Genomic DNA, 19406 nt, shown 5'->3' on the forward strand with positions numbered 1-19406 from the left:
ATCGTTATTCTTGCATACCTCCACAGTGAACGAAGAAATCAAAATTGGAGGGATCTGGATAGGGTCTCAGTTCTGCAGCCTCAGCGCTAGATGCCACTAAATCCTACACACTAGACCTTTAAGGCAACTATAGTCAAAAAGATACAAGCATGATATTCAATCTAAGAGAGAGATACAGTATCTAGAAGCCAAAAGAGGAACATAAGTGCTTGTGTGCAGACAAACATGCACACATAAATCGGTTAAGCTGAACATTTGATGGCGTCCTCCCCCAAAACGCCCTTCCACTCGCAGCCGCCGCACACATCCCTGGCCGCTCCCTGTGGACCGGTGCCACTCTGCACCAGCCTGGCACCGCCAACTGTCTATTTTCAGCAATTAGGATTTGGACTGTGCCACCCATGCACACGCCAGACAGACCTCCCCAGTCTGTGCCCGCTCACTGCCAGCGCAGCTCCATGCCCACCTTGGCAGGGAACCACTAAAGAACACCGGGCTGGCCACAGAGGCTGGCGGCGGAGCAACGCTTTACAGACGCAGCTGGTAGTTACAAGCTGCTGGAGGATTACACATCACAGCAGCCAGGAGAGAAGCACTTAACTTGATCAGCAATTACATATTTTTGAGCGTTTGATGCCTTGCTCTAATTCTGCCCAGCTTTTTACAACAAAACCAATAATGTTATAATAAAACCTGTTTGAAGAGCTGCTCAAACTTAGACTTGGGCGAAACATGAAGTAGTCGGCGGCATGTAGTAACCCCACTTGTCGAGGCACGAACACATAACGTCTCAAAACTCCTTTTGATTTGAGGAAGTGTATGTGAAAGTGTTATAGCTACAAGTCTGGTATGAGTAATGCAGCCAGATGAACTTGTGACCACATCATTTTACGTGCCCCTTGTTTCTTTCTAAATATATACTGCGCAGGATTTTCATAAAGAATAAAACTCATACAGAAGTAATCCTGCTCACTCATCACTTGTGACCCTCTAGAAGTGTGTAGTGGTGTATTTTTCTGCAGAGACTCTGCCCTCTGCATGTATTTTCTTATTTTCTTATGTTCGGTATTTAGACGTTTATGGGCGTGTACCCCCACAGCGCTCAGGTGAGGTCAGGGCTTTATAAAAAGGTAACGACCAGGTGCCAGACAGTAGGCAGCAGGTATCCAAAAGACATAGCTCTGAAGGAACGCAAATATGGTGAGGTGACACGCCAAATGAGAGTAAGTCTAGGGTCGGCTTTTCTTTCAATTTTGCTGGTGAGCATGTTTACACACAGGAACCGACAATCCTGCATGTTATACCTTTAATGCCCATGGTCCAATACAAAACTGTCACCAAAATTGCCATACAGTTGCATCCTCACCTTTCTACCCAGTCTCAAAAAATGAAAATGAAATGTTTCGGGGTCACATTAATTAACTTGTAAATGGAGCCTCTATTATTAAAACTAAAAAGTGGCAACACCAAAGACTTGTCTTTTTTTAATTAATTGATCTCAGTAATAGTTGGTGCTTTCAGCAGAGAAGGGATTTGGGGCCTCGCGGCGCTCCTGAGCACCTGGTACAAATACATTTCAACATGTCACAGTTAGGGTCTTTGCCTCAGCTGAGCCAGAGAAGGAAGCCCTGGATGTCTTTGTCCTGTGAGCTCGACACAAGCGTGAGGAATGTTGTTGGATCATTATTAAAATGGTGAAGGCCAACTGTCTGTATTGTTGCCCATCAAGATCTCTCCCTCATGCAGAGCATCATTGCCCATCTGTGGATTTTCCTCAAGGCTGTTTTCTTTTTTGTCACAGATTTTTTTGCCATGCTAATTTTCTCTCTTGTTGATGACTCATGCAATCCCATATGATGTCTTATGCCAGCCGCTGACTTATTTCATAACTCCTCTAAATCTGTCTCTCTCTCTCTCTCTTTCTTTTCCTCCCCTCTGTCTTCCTTTCTCTTCATTTTCTCTTCCAGATAAGTTTTGGTATTGCCGTCTGTCTCCGAACCATAAAGTCCTGCACTATGGAGATTTGGAGGAGAGTCCTCAGGGCGAAGTGCCCCATGACTCTTTGCAGGACAAACGTGAGTGTCAACTGAAATATCTGATAGTCTTTACCCACTACTGTGACACAGTGTTTTGTTTTTTTATTGCAGCTCACAGCATTCATTCAGATATGTATTTCCACAGTCTCTGTCCTCACTGAAGCCCCCAAACACAGTGTGGGCAGTGACAAGCAACTGACACTGACTGCTGGCTATAAAAATCAGTGTTAACATCAGTTTTACTTGCAGTGCTTGCAGTGACAGATCTGGGGAGAATTTTTTAACTTTTAATTACTTGAAAAAACCAGCCACCCATCTGGGATGACACAGTTGTCACCAGGATGTTGTTGTTGTTTTTGCCGTTGTAATTGTTGTTGTGAACTCACTTCTGTCCTCTCTGCAGTGCCTGTGGCTGATATCAAAGCTGTTATCACCGGCAAAGACTGTCCTCACATGAAGGAGAAGGGAGCCCTGAAGCAAAACAAGGTGTGTGTATCTGTGTGTATGCGTTTGCACGCACACGCCTGTGTACACGTGCATACGTGTGGGTGGGTGGGTGTGTATCCAGGCGAGAGAATGTGTTCCTGTGTGCGTGAGAGTTGCATAACACGATGTCAGTTACATAATTTTGCTTTGGGAAATAACACAATAACTTGCATCTCAGTGCTCAGCACAGAGAGACGTATCCATCAGCGGTAGTGTGCAGGGGGGAAAAATCGCAGAATAGTCCTTTAAGTGCAGACACAAATCAAACGAGCAGCCAAAAACATGCCGCCATCATTTCTTTACTGTTTAAATTTGAAAGTAACACATCGGCGTGCCTCTGCAGAGCCTTAACCAGGATGAAAGAGCCGTCTTGTCTGCGTCTGTGTACACATCAGCCTTTCCTCTCCTGCACTTTGCCTCTGCAAACCCCCCCCCCCCCCCCCCCGGGACTCTGATATATTGGATGTTGGATAAATAGCCTTGAAGACAAAGGAGCATGCCTCCTCCGTGCTTTGTCTCCTTTATTACCTTGTCGATAAGCGCAGGTCTAGGAGAATGACCTAAGGGGGGTCTGCAGGCCGTCTAGCAGGCCTGTCCCAGCCTTGTGAATGAGAACACAAGCACATTTCATTACTCACTGTTACAAGGCCAGCCAAAGTCACCTCTACAGGCTTCAGAGCGGAGCTGGCATGTGGTGCATTTGTGGGACACTGAGACAGAGGCAGCAGGATGAGGAGAGCAGCGTTTTCTGACTGTGTTTCCCAAATTCTTTAAAATGCATCATAAGCTATAATTCTTTAAATTCATTATTTTTTGTAATTGTTCGCTACACATATATATTCTTAGGCCCATATTTACCATGTTTCGGACTCCTTCTGTGCCTCAAGTCATGCATGTTATTTAGCAAGCAAGCGCGCCGACCTGGAAGTGCAGTTTGTTGTCTGTGTGGCACATTGCATCTCATTACTGAAGCACATCTTTCCGCTTTGTGCTGTGCATGCGTTTAAAAGGAGCATCACCCAGATGACTGGAGGATATGTGATAAGTGTGAATGATGTGTTCTGCTGTTTTTTACTACTGTTTACGCAATTTGCAGTGGGTCCGATTTGTTTGGAAAATCCTCTGCATCTAAAGAGCAGTTTCAGATTTGTGCAGCGGGGAATAGAAGATTTAATTAAGCAGTATTTTACTGAAATCTCAATAATAGAGAACTGCTGCAAGAAGGGGGGGGGGGCTGCACTTAATTAGTTCATAAACAAACAAAAAAAAAACATAGAAAGAGCATTGATAAAGGAGCACAATATCCATTTTATTACACCAAATAAGTAGCTTTATGCCCATAATGTTGAACTGCTAACAAGGCTCGTAATGCACTGTGGGGATTACATTTGTTTCCATTACAAAAGCATATTTGGCTGCAGTTTTCTCAGTGGAGACTTCTGTATTGGTATCATCTACATCCACCACCTTATGTGGTTATAGCCAAGCTAGCGGCATGGCAGGTGGCAATGTGGTTGGGACTGAAATATCCCAACATGGATTGTCGAGAAATTTTGCACGGACATTTGTGGTCCCCTTTGGAATAAACTGGAATCATTTTGGTGATCCCCTGACTTCATCATTATGACAGAATGTTAATTTGACCAATTCTTTATTACAGTACTGCAAAACTGTACGTTGTGTTGTGTGCTTATTAGCAAATGTTTGCATCTTGATATGCTAAAGTAAGATGGTGAACATTACACCTGCTTAACATGAGACTGTTAGCATCGTCGCCATGAGCATGTTAGCATGCTGACGTTAGCATTTAACGAAAGTATCACTGTGCCTAAAGACAGCCTCACAGAGCCGCTGGCGTGACTGTAGTCTCTTTAAGGCCCAGCCACAATAAGCAGACATCGAAGAACTAATGGCGATGAAGGCTGACTGATGCGTCACCTGTGTCGACAAACTGTTGCACTTGAACACACCGCAACGGCTACAGCCACCGTCCAACTACCACATACGTGAGACAATAACTCTCACTAGGGTGCAGAACCTATTGAATAAACCTGCTGAATAAACCGAAATAAAGGGGGCCGTTAGGGCCAGTTAGGGCCAACGGTGCTGGATACACTAGGGCAACAGACGCTCACTGACAGCCCAACATTGACCAACAGACGATTGTCGACTTAGTGTGTCTGGACATGTAGTCTTGTTTGTGCAACCTTTTGTGTCCTTAATGGTTTTTTCATCACTCTAACTTAATAAAAACAAAATAAAACATCAGTTTTATAAACATTTCAATGGATAAAAGTGTATATATTGATGAATAAATGTCCAAATAAGTGTTTCTTGAGTTGAATTTTGGCTGCATTCAATGTTTTGAACTCCCATTGCTTCAGTAATAAGTATTTCCATTTCAGCATCACTACATCTTTTTTTCTGAGCCTCCTGATCTGAGACAAATCCCACCACTGAACTACATAGCTCTCCCTCACAAAGTGCACCTCGGCTGCAGTCCCACTCTCTGACTGTGTAATTACCTGCTGCCGTGGTAAATCAGACGCTAATTTCACGCAGATTGCAAGCAAGCATTTGATGAATTGCTTTCATGTGTACAAATGTGGCTGTCGGTGTACCAGTTCCGTCCTCACGCTGCGTTCAATACATTTACTTCAGTTAGACCGTAGTGGATTCTGAGGGAATGAACCCGAAATCGTATCACATCATATTCCCAGCCTCCCCAGGCATTTTTCAATATCTAGCATCTGAGGGCATCCCAGGCATTCGTCTCTTTGAGCTCTACCTCGCTGATACCCGATGAGTTGATGTGCGGCTGATGTAACAGATGGTGACAAGACGTGAGGAGGAGAGAGAGATTGCATTGGTATGGCAGCATTGTGGTGTAAATCTCACCTGTTCCTTCTTTTTTTTTTCCTTGCACCCTTTTTTTTTTCTCCTATCTCTCCATCCCGCCTCCTCCACTCTGTCACCCTCTGCATCTTCCGCTCTGTCTCCACACTGTTTTTTCTCCTTCACTCCTCCCTCTCTGCCTTTCACTCTGTCCTCTCTCCAGGAGGTGTTAGAGCTGGCCTTCTCTGTCCTCTATGAGTCGGACGAGTATTTAAACTTTATTGCTCCTGACAAGCATGAGGTAAGCCAACAGTAGCGACCCGGCGGCTGTTGACAGTGTCAGACAGAATGAACGTGTGATCGCACAAAGAGAGAGGTTTTTCTTTAGTGTACAAGTGCATAGTATATGCAAGTGTAGGAGTCAGATATGTACTGGAAATTATCACTACAGTGTATTTAAGTGTTTTTTTAACACATACACAGTGGACTAAATGTATATGTGTTAGTCTGAGCAATGTATAATAAAACACTTGATAATAATGTGTACACAGTGCTTTGACAGGCAAAGCAAAAGTAGAGACAGGATACTCAAAAGGCAATGAAACAACAGAAAGCCAAACAGTCCTACCAAACATAAGCAAGACAAAATTAAGGTGTCAAGATGAAGTTAAAATGAGGAGACAAAAATGCAAGATGCAAAATGTCAATATAAATAAATATGAATAAAAAGCATGAAAGCAATAAAAAGATAAAATAAAAATTCACACCCTAACACAGGAGTAAAAGGAAACTGTTTGCTGTGTCATTTAATAGTAAGAATTCAGACGAATTTTCAATTAAGAGTTGGGATGTGGTGAAATCACTTATCATGGCATCTGTAACTTTATATTGCAGTATCAATATTTATCATGATATAGTAAATTTTGAGAAAATCTAAGTGAGAGAAATCCAATATTTTCATTAAGCACTTCTCCTCATTGATTTACAACATACCGTCAGTAATGGCCTAATACACTATTTAAAGGGACAGTGCACCCCCAAATGAAAAATTCATATTTTCTCGCTTACCTGTAGTACTATTTATGAATTTAGATTGCTTAAGTGTGAGTTGCCGAGTGTTGGAGATATCGGCCGTTGAGATGTGTGCTTTCTCTCAAATATAATGGAACTAGATGGCACTCAGCTTGTGGTGCTCAAAGCGCCAAAAAATACATTTGAAAAACTCAACATCAATGTCTCTTTCCTGAAACCATGACCCAGTTACTGAAGATAATCCACAGACCTTATTGTGAGCAGTTTTAAGTAGAAACTGTTTTCTTTCTACTGAACAACACCTGCCTACTGTATCACTGCGCAGAAGGAAGAGTGCATCTACTCAATGATAATTGGCTTGTGCTCATGACAGTGTGAGGTGTAAATATTAATGGCATCCTCTTAGGCTTAGCTGTAACATTAGCTTGCTCTGTGGTGCTAGGTGAGCTAGCAGTAGATGCATGCTTCTTTATGTGCGGTGATACGGTTGGTGGGTGTAGTTTGGTAGAAAGAAAATAGTTCCTACATGAAAATGGTCACAACAAGGTCTGTGGATTATCTTGGGTAACCGGGTCATGATTTCTGGAAAGAGACACTGATGTTGAGTTTTTCAAATTTTATTTTTGTTATGCTTTGAGCACCACAAACTGAGTGACATCTAGTTTTGTTGTATTGGAGAGAAGGCAGACATCTCTATGGCTGATATCTCCAACACTCAGCAACTCACACAAAAAGAATCTAGACTGATGAATAGCACTGTTTTGTTTTTGGGGTGAAGTGTCCCTTTTAAAGCTTATCAGTCATGGTGTAAGTTGTGTAAAAGAATCAGTGGTGGTAGACAAATTTATGGTCTGGCAGTGTATATGTAGTCATATCACTCAACCCTGTTTACATTTCGATTGGATTTCCACCTTGACTTGTCTCATTGAATTAAGACGTAACTTGGAGTTTACCCCAAAAACTTTTTGAAACAGCCTCCCATATGACTATAATGCCTGACAGCTTGGCAGATAGAAGGGAAGGTTATGATGTAATATTACATATTTCACACAGATATATAATACTCACAGACTTCCTCTAAGGATTCACATCATTTTCTTGGTGCTTGACTCCAGAAACTTTTCAGAAACATTTTTTTTAAACATAGAAGTTTGTATTTAGGACAAAAGAGAAGAAGGTGTCCCTGCTCTATTTCTCCTGAGTCACAGTGTACACAAACTTTCCTCCCTCGGTGGTTAGCTCCTTTTATGCCTGCATGCCTCAGTAGCAGGTGGAGTCTGTACGCTGTCAACGTGCTTCTTTAAAGACATATCATGCTGAACTATAGTTTGTAGATTTTGGAAGTATTTAGTTATGTGGTTATGACTTCAGTTCCTTTCTGCTGGTACATGATTTGATTTCATTTTGGCTCTACCTCTGTCCATGTCTCTGCAGTACTGCGTGTGGACAGATGGTCTGAACGCCCTCCTGGGAAAGGAGATGACCAGCGATTACACCAAATCTGACATGGACACCCTGCTCTCCATGGAGATGAAGCTCCGCCTCTTGGATCTAGAGAACATCCAGATTCCCGAGGCCCCGCCCCCAATTCCCAAAGAACCTAGCAACTATGACTTTGTTTACGACTGTAACTAGACGAACGACCCCTGCGAGCCCGAACCCAACCCCACCCAGCACCTACTGTACTCACTGGACCAATCCCCTTTTCTTATAAACTGGAACAAAAAACAAAATAAAACCGTATTATACAAAACATGAACTGTGATTGAAAGAAAAAGGATTTATTGAGATATTTTCCTCTTGCTTCTTGCTAGACCTTTATAAGAGTGAAAATGGTGCGTATTAATAGGCTCGCTGTACTTGAGGGGACTCGGGTTCGATGCAGAGTCATCAGGTTGCCATGGAGAAGAGAAACCAGGAAGTATTTGTTTGGCCGGTCGTTGGTCGTCCTGAGTCTTTTTCCTCACTCTCCTCCTGTGTCTGATGTTTTGAGACATTCACTTCTTCTTCTTCTCGACCGCGGCGCCCGCTGTCATTTTGCTTGAAGATTGTTGTAGACAAATGCTTAGAAATTCAGCTTACTTGTTGTCCTTTTTTTATGTTTACTTTATTATTTTTCCTCAGGGCTTCTGTGGGGGGAGGGATGATTGTGTAGTTCAGGAGCAGGGAGGGACGGAGTTTTGTGTTTTGTCGTCACCTTTCCAGCAGTATTTCCTGTCACATTCTCAATTACAGTATTTGTGGCAGCTAAATGTTCTCCAAGAGGCTGAAAGGAAGGTTGAAGTACATTTTACGAGGAATACTTCATGAGAATAGTCTCTTATATCCGCTCTGTCCTGCTACACATATACTGAAGACTGTTAGAATAAGTCGATCCTCAAAACTCAAGGCACTGTACAACAGTAAAAAGCCTTTCTTTTAAATATCCTGATGTTAGTGTTACTATCCCACCGCTGCTTATTGCATATTGTACACACCTACACAGTGGCTTTGCCAGAAACAACCGTAAAAGCACCACCATTGTGAAACACACATACAAACACACACTCGTCTCTCCCTCATTTGAGTCTCTCTCGTTGTAATGACTGCTGTACACAACATTCCTAAGCAATATTTGAGCTTATTTTGTTCATCATTTGTAAGATGGTCATAATTTAGGGATTTTAAAATTGTGAAACTGCCTAGTGGTCGGTAATATAAAGAGGATGTTAGTGTTTTTGGTCAAGGGAAGTTGTCTTTTTTTTGTGTGTTCAGGACTATATGGCCACAAAATTGAAAGTTTATGTATTTTTTTAATTTAAAAACAGATCATGGTTGTTATTTCTAGTATGATTTATATATTTTCCCCTTCCTATTTAATACCTTCAGATGTTTTTCTTTAGAATTTTTCAAAGCCCCTCAAAACTGCTGTTTACATTAAAGATTTAAGAACTGTAACTACTCTTCCCTCTGGTCCTCTCTTCATTCACAAACCGCATACACTCACAGGATCATACAGTTTTGAACATGAGCGTGAAATGTTATTCATTGATTAAGAACAGAAAAACCTCACAATATTGTTTGATGTTCATTATTCCGTTACATTGCATTGAGTCGTTTGTGCTGATTTGTCTATTAAAATTGATTTGTGTGGACCAGTGACTATAAACATGGACAATGTGTCTCCACTTAATCCCACTGTACAAAAATAAAGCCAAAATAATCCACATACAGGTGCTGCCATCTTGTGCTGGTGATGTCATTTGGAGCCAGAGTCTGCGCAGTAATGGTCGGTGGGTGGAACCATGGTGATTGGCACACACACAGTCATGATGCCACACACCCTTTTTATATAACTTGTGAGAAAAACAAACACTTGAACATACATCAACCTGACAAACATCTTTAGGAAAATTTATTTAATGTTTTCTTTGATCATTTAGTTTGGCCCATGTCCCATCTGTCGACATGACTTATACTGCAGCCAGCCACCAGGGGGTGATTGAGATGTTGTGACTTCACTTTTGAGGAGATGATGTGTCGTGCCGTTGGGAGAAGTTTTCCTTCAGGGCTTTCTCAGGCAATCTGGATGTCAATTGGGCCTTGAAGCCAATTTACATAGTGGCCAAACAAAGGAAATACAGCTTCCGGGTCTGTTATGTGATGCTTTTGAGCCCAAAAAGCCCTTTTCCTATAGACTTGTATTGTGTAAGAGACATTTGTAAATCGGTGGACAAATTTTACTGAGCGTCACATTCCCCACGAAATAACTAGTTTTCCCCGTCGGGATTTGATCCATGGGTTTGATAACATTTTGAAAGTCTAGAGGAGCTGTATGATTAAACCATTTTATCCCCATTCAAGTAAGCAAAGGGTTAAACCACAAGCTAGGGGCTTGGCTGGCGGAAGTCTTGGGTGCTCTTGCTCTATGGGCCCAACGATGTGGAAGATCTGGGTAATTTTACACTCTTTTGGCTTCATGTGCAACTGAACAACTTTCATAGGAATGAAAGAGCCCTACCTCCAACGCTGTATCCAGTTCTCTTTATACATCAATGGGTTTTCTGCCAGAAAGGGATCTACGTAGCCTGGAAATCCAGACTCAACTCTAGAAAGATTTTGAGTCTGGCCCTCACTGATACACCCTTCCTACCCAAGGGGCGGCACTAACTGAGGCATATTAAATGCCGCCGCATGCAATTGGATAGCTCGATAGCCAATCAGAGCAAAAAACAAGGTGACGTATTCATTGCAGTAAGCCCCATTTATTTGCCGACCAACTGATATATTATGCTTTTGCAGAATCCCGTCGGCAAAACGGCAAAAACGCCCAGAGCCTGCCTCTGTGAGATAGACTGATCTGATTGGTCCGATGGCGATTCACTGGGCTCTGCTCATCGGGGCCAGATCCCCATGCAGAGCAAATTCAAATTTACTGGGGGCGGGGCACTGGATTTCCAGGTTAGGATCTACTGATTAAGGACAAAATCATGTTTGGGGTTAAAATTAGTAAATTTGAATTTTGAAAGCAAACTTCTCCCATGTTGTCCATCTTTAAATACAGTCTATGGTGTGGACAGATTTTCCCTTTAACAGCTGAGTAACAGATGGTGTATAAATCAGGATTTTAATCACCCCAGAGGCACTTTTGTTTTCACAGAAATGCAACTGAAACATAATTAACTAAAAACATTAAATTATTATCTGCCATGTTCCCATGTTGTCACTCGTACCCCATGCATTTTCAAACAGTCAGTGCCAGTCAACATCTGGATCGTCTGTGTTTAGCTGTTTGGCCTGGTTCAAACAGCATACATTCAGGTATTATTGTAAATCATAGCCAATCTAATGCACAAAGCCAGATGTAAAAAGCACCTACGAAACTCAGACTCAACTCAGAACTTCCCTGAAATTAGTTTATCCACTGCTAACGTGTGTAACTGAAAGGCAATTTCCCCCTTGGGGACAATAAAGGTATTCTGATTCTGATTCTAACAGTAACTGAAGTTAAACTAAGTCTACAGAACTGTAGATGAAAAATCAAATACTTATAAGAAAGCATCATCAGCCTGAGTGGTTCACTGATGACTGCTCACTGATTCAGTCTGTAGTAACAGGGAACACAGACACTGTCTGGTCACTGAAGGTACTTCTCATCACACACAGTTTCTTCACCATCCCATCACCTCCTCCTCCTCCTCCTCCTCCTCCGGAGACCTCAGGCTCATCTTCTTTTGTCCACCTTTTACAGCCTGCAGGTGTCCTCTAGCCAAAGCAATACAAAACGCAGCACTGGCCTCGGCAGGCCCAGACAAAACGTAATCATGTCTGATGAAAATGCCCTCATGTCGCCTCTGTTGTGTCACTTGCGGGGCTGTCATTTCTGAAAAGACACCCCGCTGTACACTAACACTTTTTGGAAACAGACTTCAAGCTCAAACATCCTCCTACATCTTTATCAAAACAAAATTTACTCCATATAATCTATTCAGTTTTTATTTTTCTACATGTTTAAGCGGACAAAAGGTAATATTAGGTCTCATCCATAGAACCCGCTCAACACTATGAGAAGGTTTTTGAATGACAAACTCAAATTATTCACTGCTAAAGCTGTCATCTTAAATATTTATGTGGAAAGAAATCTGTCAAACACTATTGATTTGATGACCCAGAATGAACAAAGGAGCTGCCTTTGTTTTTCTGCTGAATACTTTGGCTCAGTTTGCCTTTGTGTGTGTGTGTGTGTGTCCTTGGGTTTTGGTGCCTGGGTTTTCCCATTACATGCCTGGCTGTGTCACAGGATATTTATTCCCCCACACACAGGTCGTAGCAGTCCCTTACTCCTCAGTGTGTGACACTATTTCCTGCTTGACGGCTCTATCTACCACCTAGCCCAGGAACCTCCACTGAGCTCCGTCTTCAGGGGAAGATTGTTCACTCACCAATGGATACTGATGCCCTTGTGCTCATTAGAAATGTAAGCCAGTTCCTAACAGCATCTGTCTTGCACTCTCTTGGGCAAAAAAGGAAACACTTCTCTCTTGCCTACCACCCAGTCTTTCAGTCACTCACCCCGCTTCTCACTCGCTCACAGCATGCAGATATGTCAACAGTCACACTTAAATGGCTCCATTCCTGTGAGGGGAAGCTGTGGTGTGTTGGGGGCCGAGCAGAGCCGCTTTGTGAAGTGGATTACTCACTGGAGCTGATTAAACTCTATTAGCCACTCGTTAGCAAAGATGGAAGAGGAAAAACAACGGAGGAAAAGAAAGGAGGGAGGAAGAGGAATTCTGTTGAGATGAGACAAAAAACAAAGACAACTTACAATAAAAAGGCCGCACACTGAATATGATTTTTGTTTTATTTAAAAGATTGACTTTAGATTTTCTAAATGTATCATTCCCCAGCAAACTGGTTTAAATCACCTGGCCCATTTGTTTAGGAGAGGAAAAGACCTCTGTGGATAATTCAGCTTATTGTAAAAACCTCCTGAACATTGAACACTGAAGGAATTCTAACTGGGAGAAGTTTCAGCTGGTTGCAGTCTGCAGTCCTCACTGCTCTGCCAATGCCAGTCGCACTAAATTTCACATACTGTTCCTTTGAATGCAAATATTGGGCTGATTTTTTTGACATTTTATAGTCAGAGCAACTAATCAATTAATTGAGAAAATAAGCAGCAGATTGATCGACAGTGAAAACAATCACACACACCACATACCTGCTGTTGCATCAGTTCTGAGCTGATATACAGTCAGGTCCATAATTATTTGGACAATGATACAGTTGCCGTCATTTTGGCTCTGTACACCACCACAATGGGTTTTAAATGAAACAATGAATACCTGCTTAAAGTGCAGACTCTCAGCTTTCATTTAAGGCTTTTTTCAAAAATGTAGTATGAACCGTGTAGGAATTACAACCATTTCTTCACACAGTCCCCCAACTTTAAGGGCTCATAAGTATTTGGACAAACTAACAAAATCATCAATTAAACAGTCAGTTTTAATACTTGGTTGCAAATCCTTTACAGTCAATGACTGCCTGAAGTGTTGGACACATAGACATCATCAGATGCTGGGTTTCTTCCCTGGTGATGCTCTGCCAGCCCTTTACTGCAGCCGTCTGCACTTCCTGCTTGTGTTTTGGGTGTTTTGCCCTCAGTTTTGGCTTCAGCAAGAGAAACGCATGCTCAATTGGATTCAGGTCAGATGATATGACTTGGCCATTGCAGAACATTCCACTTCTTTGCCTTAAAAATGTCTTTGGTTGCTTTTGCAGTATGCTTCAGGTCAATGTCCATCTGCACTGTGAAGCATCGTCCAATGAGTTTTGAAGCATTTGGTTGAATCTGAGCAGATAATGGTGCCCCAAACACTTCAGCTTTCATCCTGCTGCTCTTGTCAGCAGTCACATCATCAATAAATACAAGAGAACCAGTTCCACTGGCAGCCATACATGGCCATGACATAACAGTACCTCCACCATGCTTCACTGATGAGGTGGTGTGCTTTGGATCATGAGCAGTTCCTTCCCTTCTTCCTTCTCTTGTCTTCCCATCATTCTGGTAGTTGATCTTTGTTTTATCTGTCCATAGTATGCTGTTCCACAACTGTACAGGCTTTTTTGATGGTTTTTGACTAACTCTAATCTGGCCTTCCATTTTTAAGGCTAACCAATGGTTTGCATCTTGTGATAAACCCTCGGTATTTATTCTAGTGAAGTCTTGTCTTGCTTACAAGAGCAGCAGGATGAAAGCTGAAGTGTTTGGGGCACCATTATCTGTTAGATTCAACTAAATGTTTCAAAACTCATTGGACGATGCTTCACAGTGCAGATGGACATTGACCTGAAGCATATTGCAAAAGCAACCAAAGACATTTTTAAGGCAAAGAAGTGGAATGTTCTGCAACGGCCAAGTCATATCATCTGACTTGAATCCAATTGAGCATGCGTTTTTCTTGCTGAAGCCAAAACTGAGGGCAAAACACCCAAAACACAAGCAGGAAGTGCAGACGGCTGCAGTAAAGGGCTGGCAGAGCATCACCAGGGAAGAAGCCCAGCATCTGGTGATGTCTATGTGTCCAACACTTCAGGCAGTCATTGACTGTAAAGGATTTGCAACCAAGTATTAAAACTGACTGTTTAATTGATGATTATGTTAGTTTGTCCAAATACGTATGAGCCCTTAAAGTCAGGGGACTGTGTGAAGAAATGGTTGTAATTCCTACACGGTTCATACTACATTTTTGAAAAAAGCCTTAAATGAAAGCTGAGAGTCTGCACTTTAAGCACATATTCATTGTTTCATTTAAAACCCATTGTGGTGGTGTACAGAGCCAAAATGATGACAACTGTATCATTGTCCAAATAATTATGGACCTGACTGTATGTGACAAGAGGAAAGTCTTAAATATCATCACAACATAATGCCAAGGATGGGAAAAAGACTGGAATTGGAAAAGAAAATTCAGACTATAATAACTTTGATGGTGTCAATTAAACCGATGAGTACTGCAAGACTACTATAATGTAAGGTGTTAGATTGTCTGACACACACTAACCTCTGAAATCCCATTATACGTCACTGTAGGAATCCTTTGGCAAAATGTGTGTGTGTGTGTGTGTGTGTGTGTGTGTGTTTTAACAGTATGTAAATGTGAATGCTCTTCGCTGCTGGAGAAAACAATCTTGCAAAGCTTCAGTGAAGGCAAAGTAGCTATTTTTAGGTGCTTACCATATCTTGATTCCCTGAGGTACTCGTTTCCAAGTGTGTGTGAGTATGTGTGTGTGTTTGTGTGTATGTGTGACTCCATGCAGACACTCGCCTGTGAAAGACAGGAGAGAAAAGGACTTGGCTGGCCTCATTACAGGTTCTCTGAGACTTCACGCAGCGAGTGTGACAGCAGCCTGAGGGCTGCAGCCAGCAGGGTGCAGCTCCTCTCCTCATCCAGCAGGACACACTAATCAAATCAGATTAAGGCCTGAACTGATTATATGGGCATGCATTCTTCTACAGCAGGCTCTCAGACAAGTTGGCAAGGCATCCAGACTCGTCCGCCTTCTGCGCTTGTTAGTGACCACTTGATATTGTTGGTAGGGTCAAATTCAGCCAAACAAAAAAAGACTTTCTAGCAAGTTTAAATTAAAACAATTGACAGTGAGGCCTGTGGATTATCCAGGGCATTGTTTTTCATTACTGTAAGTGTGAGCCTCATTTAAAATTTAATTCACTCCCATATAGGAGAGGCAGCAGATGTGTCAGCTACAGATAATACCAAAATCTCAAACCAAATTTCCAATTCTGAAAACATGTTTTTGTTGTTGCTGTTATATGGGCAACTAATCCATTAACCCTCCTCAAAGCCATAATAGAGCTTGTACAGGTTGTTGTTGCTTTCTTGCCTCTATATCTACATTATAGTAGCATCAGACTTTAGGCCAGGAGGCTTGTGCACGTTTTAAAGATTTTTTGCTGCTCCATCAAGGCATCTTCAAAGTAGGGAAGGATTAAGGGTGAAACAAACACAAACAAAGAAACTATACTTGCTGTTTCTCGTCTTTTTATTATCGACTGCCATAGTTCAGCCATTCCCCAAGGGTGCAATCGACAAAATGTCGTCTTACTGGAGTAAATCACAAATCTAATGGTGCCAAAATCACAGCTAAAGGGGCAGAGAGGAAAAAAAAAACGTGTGAGAGCTATTCTAAGTTTTCCTGCTCATCATTTGTATTGACTTGTTTTCTCAGCTTGTTCTCTCCAAGTCTCTCATTACAGGAGACATTTGTCCAATGTAGACCCATCAGAGACCGCAGGGAGGAGCTCTGCTACATGATGGTATTGATTACTGGCGGGACAGATCCATATCCCTTGTACATTATTATTCACCTGACCCAAGAGCAACACTCTTCAGTCAGTGTGGAGCAGACAGAACAATGCTGGGTGCAGCACTTTCTATCTCAATGTGACAGACACCTCCAGGTGCTGAGCAGAGAGTTATTGATTTATAACTCACATTTAGACCACTGATAAACAAATTTTTGTGTCTTTTATTTTTCATTTAAACAAAAAGAAAGAATGAAGCCACTCAGGAAAGGCCCAAAAATCAATTTTCTCAATCAGCCTGTCACAATGGGCAATGTGGTAGTACACGGACATTACATTTTCCAAAGTTAGAACAGATTTGGTTATTTCACATCATAGATTTCTGTCTTGATTTGTCTGGTCTCTTCTTGCTGGTTTGAGGTGGTAAGGCTCAGTTGGAAAAAGGTGATGTCATGAATGTCTGAGCAGATAAGATGAGATACGATACGAGACGAGACGAGACGATACGATACAATATGATATGATATGATACGATATGATACGATATGATGTGAATCTGCAACCCAATCACTAGAATATTGGTATTGTGGCAGTGCTGTGGTTAACATGTGGTTAGGTTTAAGCACAAAAATCATTCAGTTAGGATTAGAAATACATCATGTTGCCACAAACATGGCTGGGAATGTCCCAACATGTCTTTAGAAATAATTGCTTTTGTTGTTGGTCTGAAACAGTGGTCTCCTTCTGTCTGCTGCTCGGCTGCTCCTGTGTTATTTGATCCACCCTCCTCCTGATGAGAAACTCAGCTCATATACATGTAGTCTGAACTAAATCACTTTATGAATGTTGATAAGATACATGTAAAACCTACAAATGAAAAATATCCAGGGTTTGCAAAAACATACAATGCCGAGATGTTTTTCTGGTGATTGGTCTGAAATCTGACCACAGTTGAGGGCTGTTTGTTTGGTTTCAGGCCAATGTCTATCCAATGTCTAAATTCATCCAGACAGTCCCGATACTTTCCCAAACTTAAATTTTCAAAAACTTTGAAAATTTGCTCAATTGTCTTACAGTCTGTTCTTGGTGGAGCTTTAATTCTTATATGATGCTGGACAGTTTAATGAATAATAATGCATCATATTTTAATTGCTGTATTTTGTGAGTAAAAATCTGAATCTGCAACGTGACCAGTAACATTCATCTATCAGGTAAATTTGTACAATGCTTTCCTCTGAAGTAGTAGAAGAGTATACAGTTGCTTTGTCTAAGTGCTTTGCGGGCACTTTATAAGTTATTTTGGAGTACAATGAACTAGAATAGTTGGAACCCTCTTAGTTTGGGGCCCTGATATTCAGCCTTGTGTTATGTTACTCTTCAAGGATATTTCTGCTTTGTATTTTAATGATAATTATGTGAATGAATTAGATAAATAACACACAAAAGTTGCATGTTAACAGCTTTAACATAGAGTTGGTAGGTACATTTCCTGAACAGGCAGATGAGCAGTGTCTCCCTGCTCCTCCAGCTGCAGCACCTGGGGCCCTGGGCCAGGATTAGCAGGGCGAAATGATTGCATTAACCCAGACAAAGATCATCCCAGCAGAGTGGGAAACTGTGATTTAGATAAACGGATACAACTCTAAAATTGATTTCTGTGTCCACCCCAACAGTTGCTTAATCTCAGCTATCTCAGTAATGAATCTGAAAGTCTTATCTTCGCTGGTGGTTGTTGGGTGATTGATTGAAGACACTGCTGCAGTCAGTCAGTGTTTACAAGAGTTATACAAGCAGCACCAGGACTAATGCATTTCTAATGGGCGGCGAGAGGAGTCAGTCTCTGCCAAGATGCATTCACTCTGCATGAGTGAAAAACTGCTGTAGATTAGAGGAAATCAAGTTGATTTGTATCCCCAATTGCCGAATAGACACAAGCTTCTCTCTTCTTTCTAGACACTGGAATAAGCAGTTGAGGAAAAAAACTTATCTTGAGATGTAGCTGTTCTGGAACTGTCAATGATATCACTGGATTTGTACAAGTCTATATTTCCTTCTTTTTTAGAGCACTTTTAGGACTTCTATCTTTCTGGCTTAAAAGTCCAATGTGTATTTAGGAGGCTGTAATGGCAGAAATGGAATATATATGTTTTTTCAGTGAATAGTCACCTGAAAATAAGAATTGTCATGTTTTTGTTACATGACAATGAGCTGTTTATATCTAGGAAGCGAATCTTCGTCAAAAGAGTCTGCCCTGTTTCTACAAACCAAACACTGACTCTAGATATGACCATTTGGTTTTTGAGTTTAATCCACTACAGTTAGCAGCCTCTCCTCGAAAAGACAGACAGCATCAGGAAAACACAGATTTTAATGTTAAACTACTTTATACAACAGTTAGTTCCGGCCCTGCAATCTGATTGGTCGAGAGACAATAAAACCGTGACAATACTGGAGTACAACATCACGGTTATTTCACTGTGTATGTATCACTCCGCCTCACAGCTGATTGCAATCAACAATCAAATCAAAGCTGACGGTTAGTGTCAGTTAGGTCAGCAGTTGCGTTGCATCCCTGGAAAAGTATTTAAACAAACTTCCACCAGATGCAAATGCCCTTTATCTGAAGCCCAGGATGACAGCAGCCCACACAGACAATATCTGGTACACTAAAGCTCCGCTGGGAATGAACTCACTCGCACAGATGCTGCCGAAGATGTGTAAAGAGGCGGGGACAACAGCTATCTACACCAATCACAGCCTCAGGGCGACTGCCATACAGAAGCTGTCAGGTGCGGGTCTTGAAGCTAGGGAGATCTTGACAGTGAGTGGGCACAGGTATGATGTTGTTTTAACGGAGCCTATGTGTAAAGTTAGTCTTCTAATTAGGAGTCGGGCCCTAAAATATACCTTTTGTCTTGCCGGTCTGAGAGCTCGTTAAAAAGCTACTGGAAGCCATCCATGGAGAGCAGAAAACGATGGAGCAACATACTGCCAGATCAGAAGGCAGAGTCGGCTGTGCCTGTGAAACGACAGTCCACCATGCAGTCACCAGAGACTTATTTCACCGGCTGCACAATTAATGGAAATATGCAGATAACTGTCTTTAAAGAGTAAGTGCCTGGCGCTCCATGTCTGCGTTACATAGCAACGGTGACAGCGGAGTCCTGAGGGAACTATTTTTGTTGGTGGAAGACAAATAAAATGCTTAAATT

General features: G+C 41.8%; 1 protein-coding gene across 6 annotated transcripts in view; it reads left to right on the plus strand.

Annotated features, from left to right (window-relative positions):
• Positions 1–9326, plus strand: part of elmo1 (engulfment and cell motility 1 (ced-12 homolog, C. elegans)) — a 147008-nt gene extending 137682 nt beyond the window's left edge. For all 6 annotated transcript variants that reach the window (XM_033636876.2, XM_033636877.2, XM_078175842.1 and 3 more), the window contains 4 exons: positions 1968–2075; positions 2440–2522; positions 5581–5658; positions 7824–9326. In XM_033636876.2, the coding sequence (XP_033492767.1) occupies positions 1968–2075; positions 2440–2522; positions 5581–5658; positions 7824–8024 (470 nt within the window). In that variant the 3' untranslated portion in view covers positions 8025–9326. The remainder of the gene's footprint in view (positions 1–1967; positions 2076–2439; positions 2523–5580; positions 5659–7823) is intronic.
• Positions 9327–19406: the final 10080 nt, after the last annotated feature.

This window comes from Epinephelus lanceolatus, chromosome 16, assembly GCF_041903045.1.
Source record: "Epinephelus lanceolatus isolate andai-2023 chromosome 16, ASM4190304v1, whole genome shotgun sequence".
Classification (NCBI taxonomy): domain Eukaryota; kingdom Metazoa; phylum Chordata; class Actinopteri; order Perciformes; family Serranidae; genus Epinephelus; species Epinephelus lanceolatus.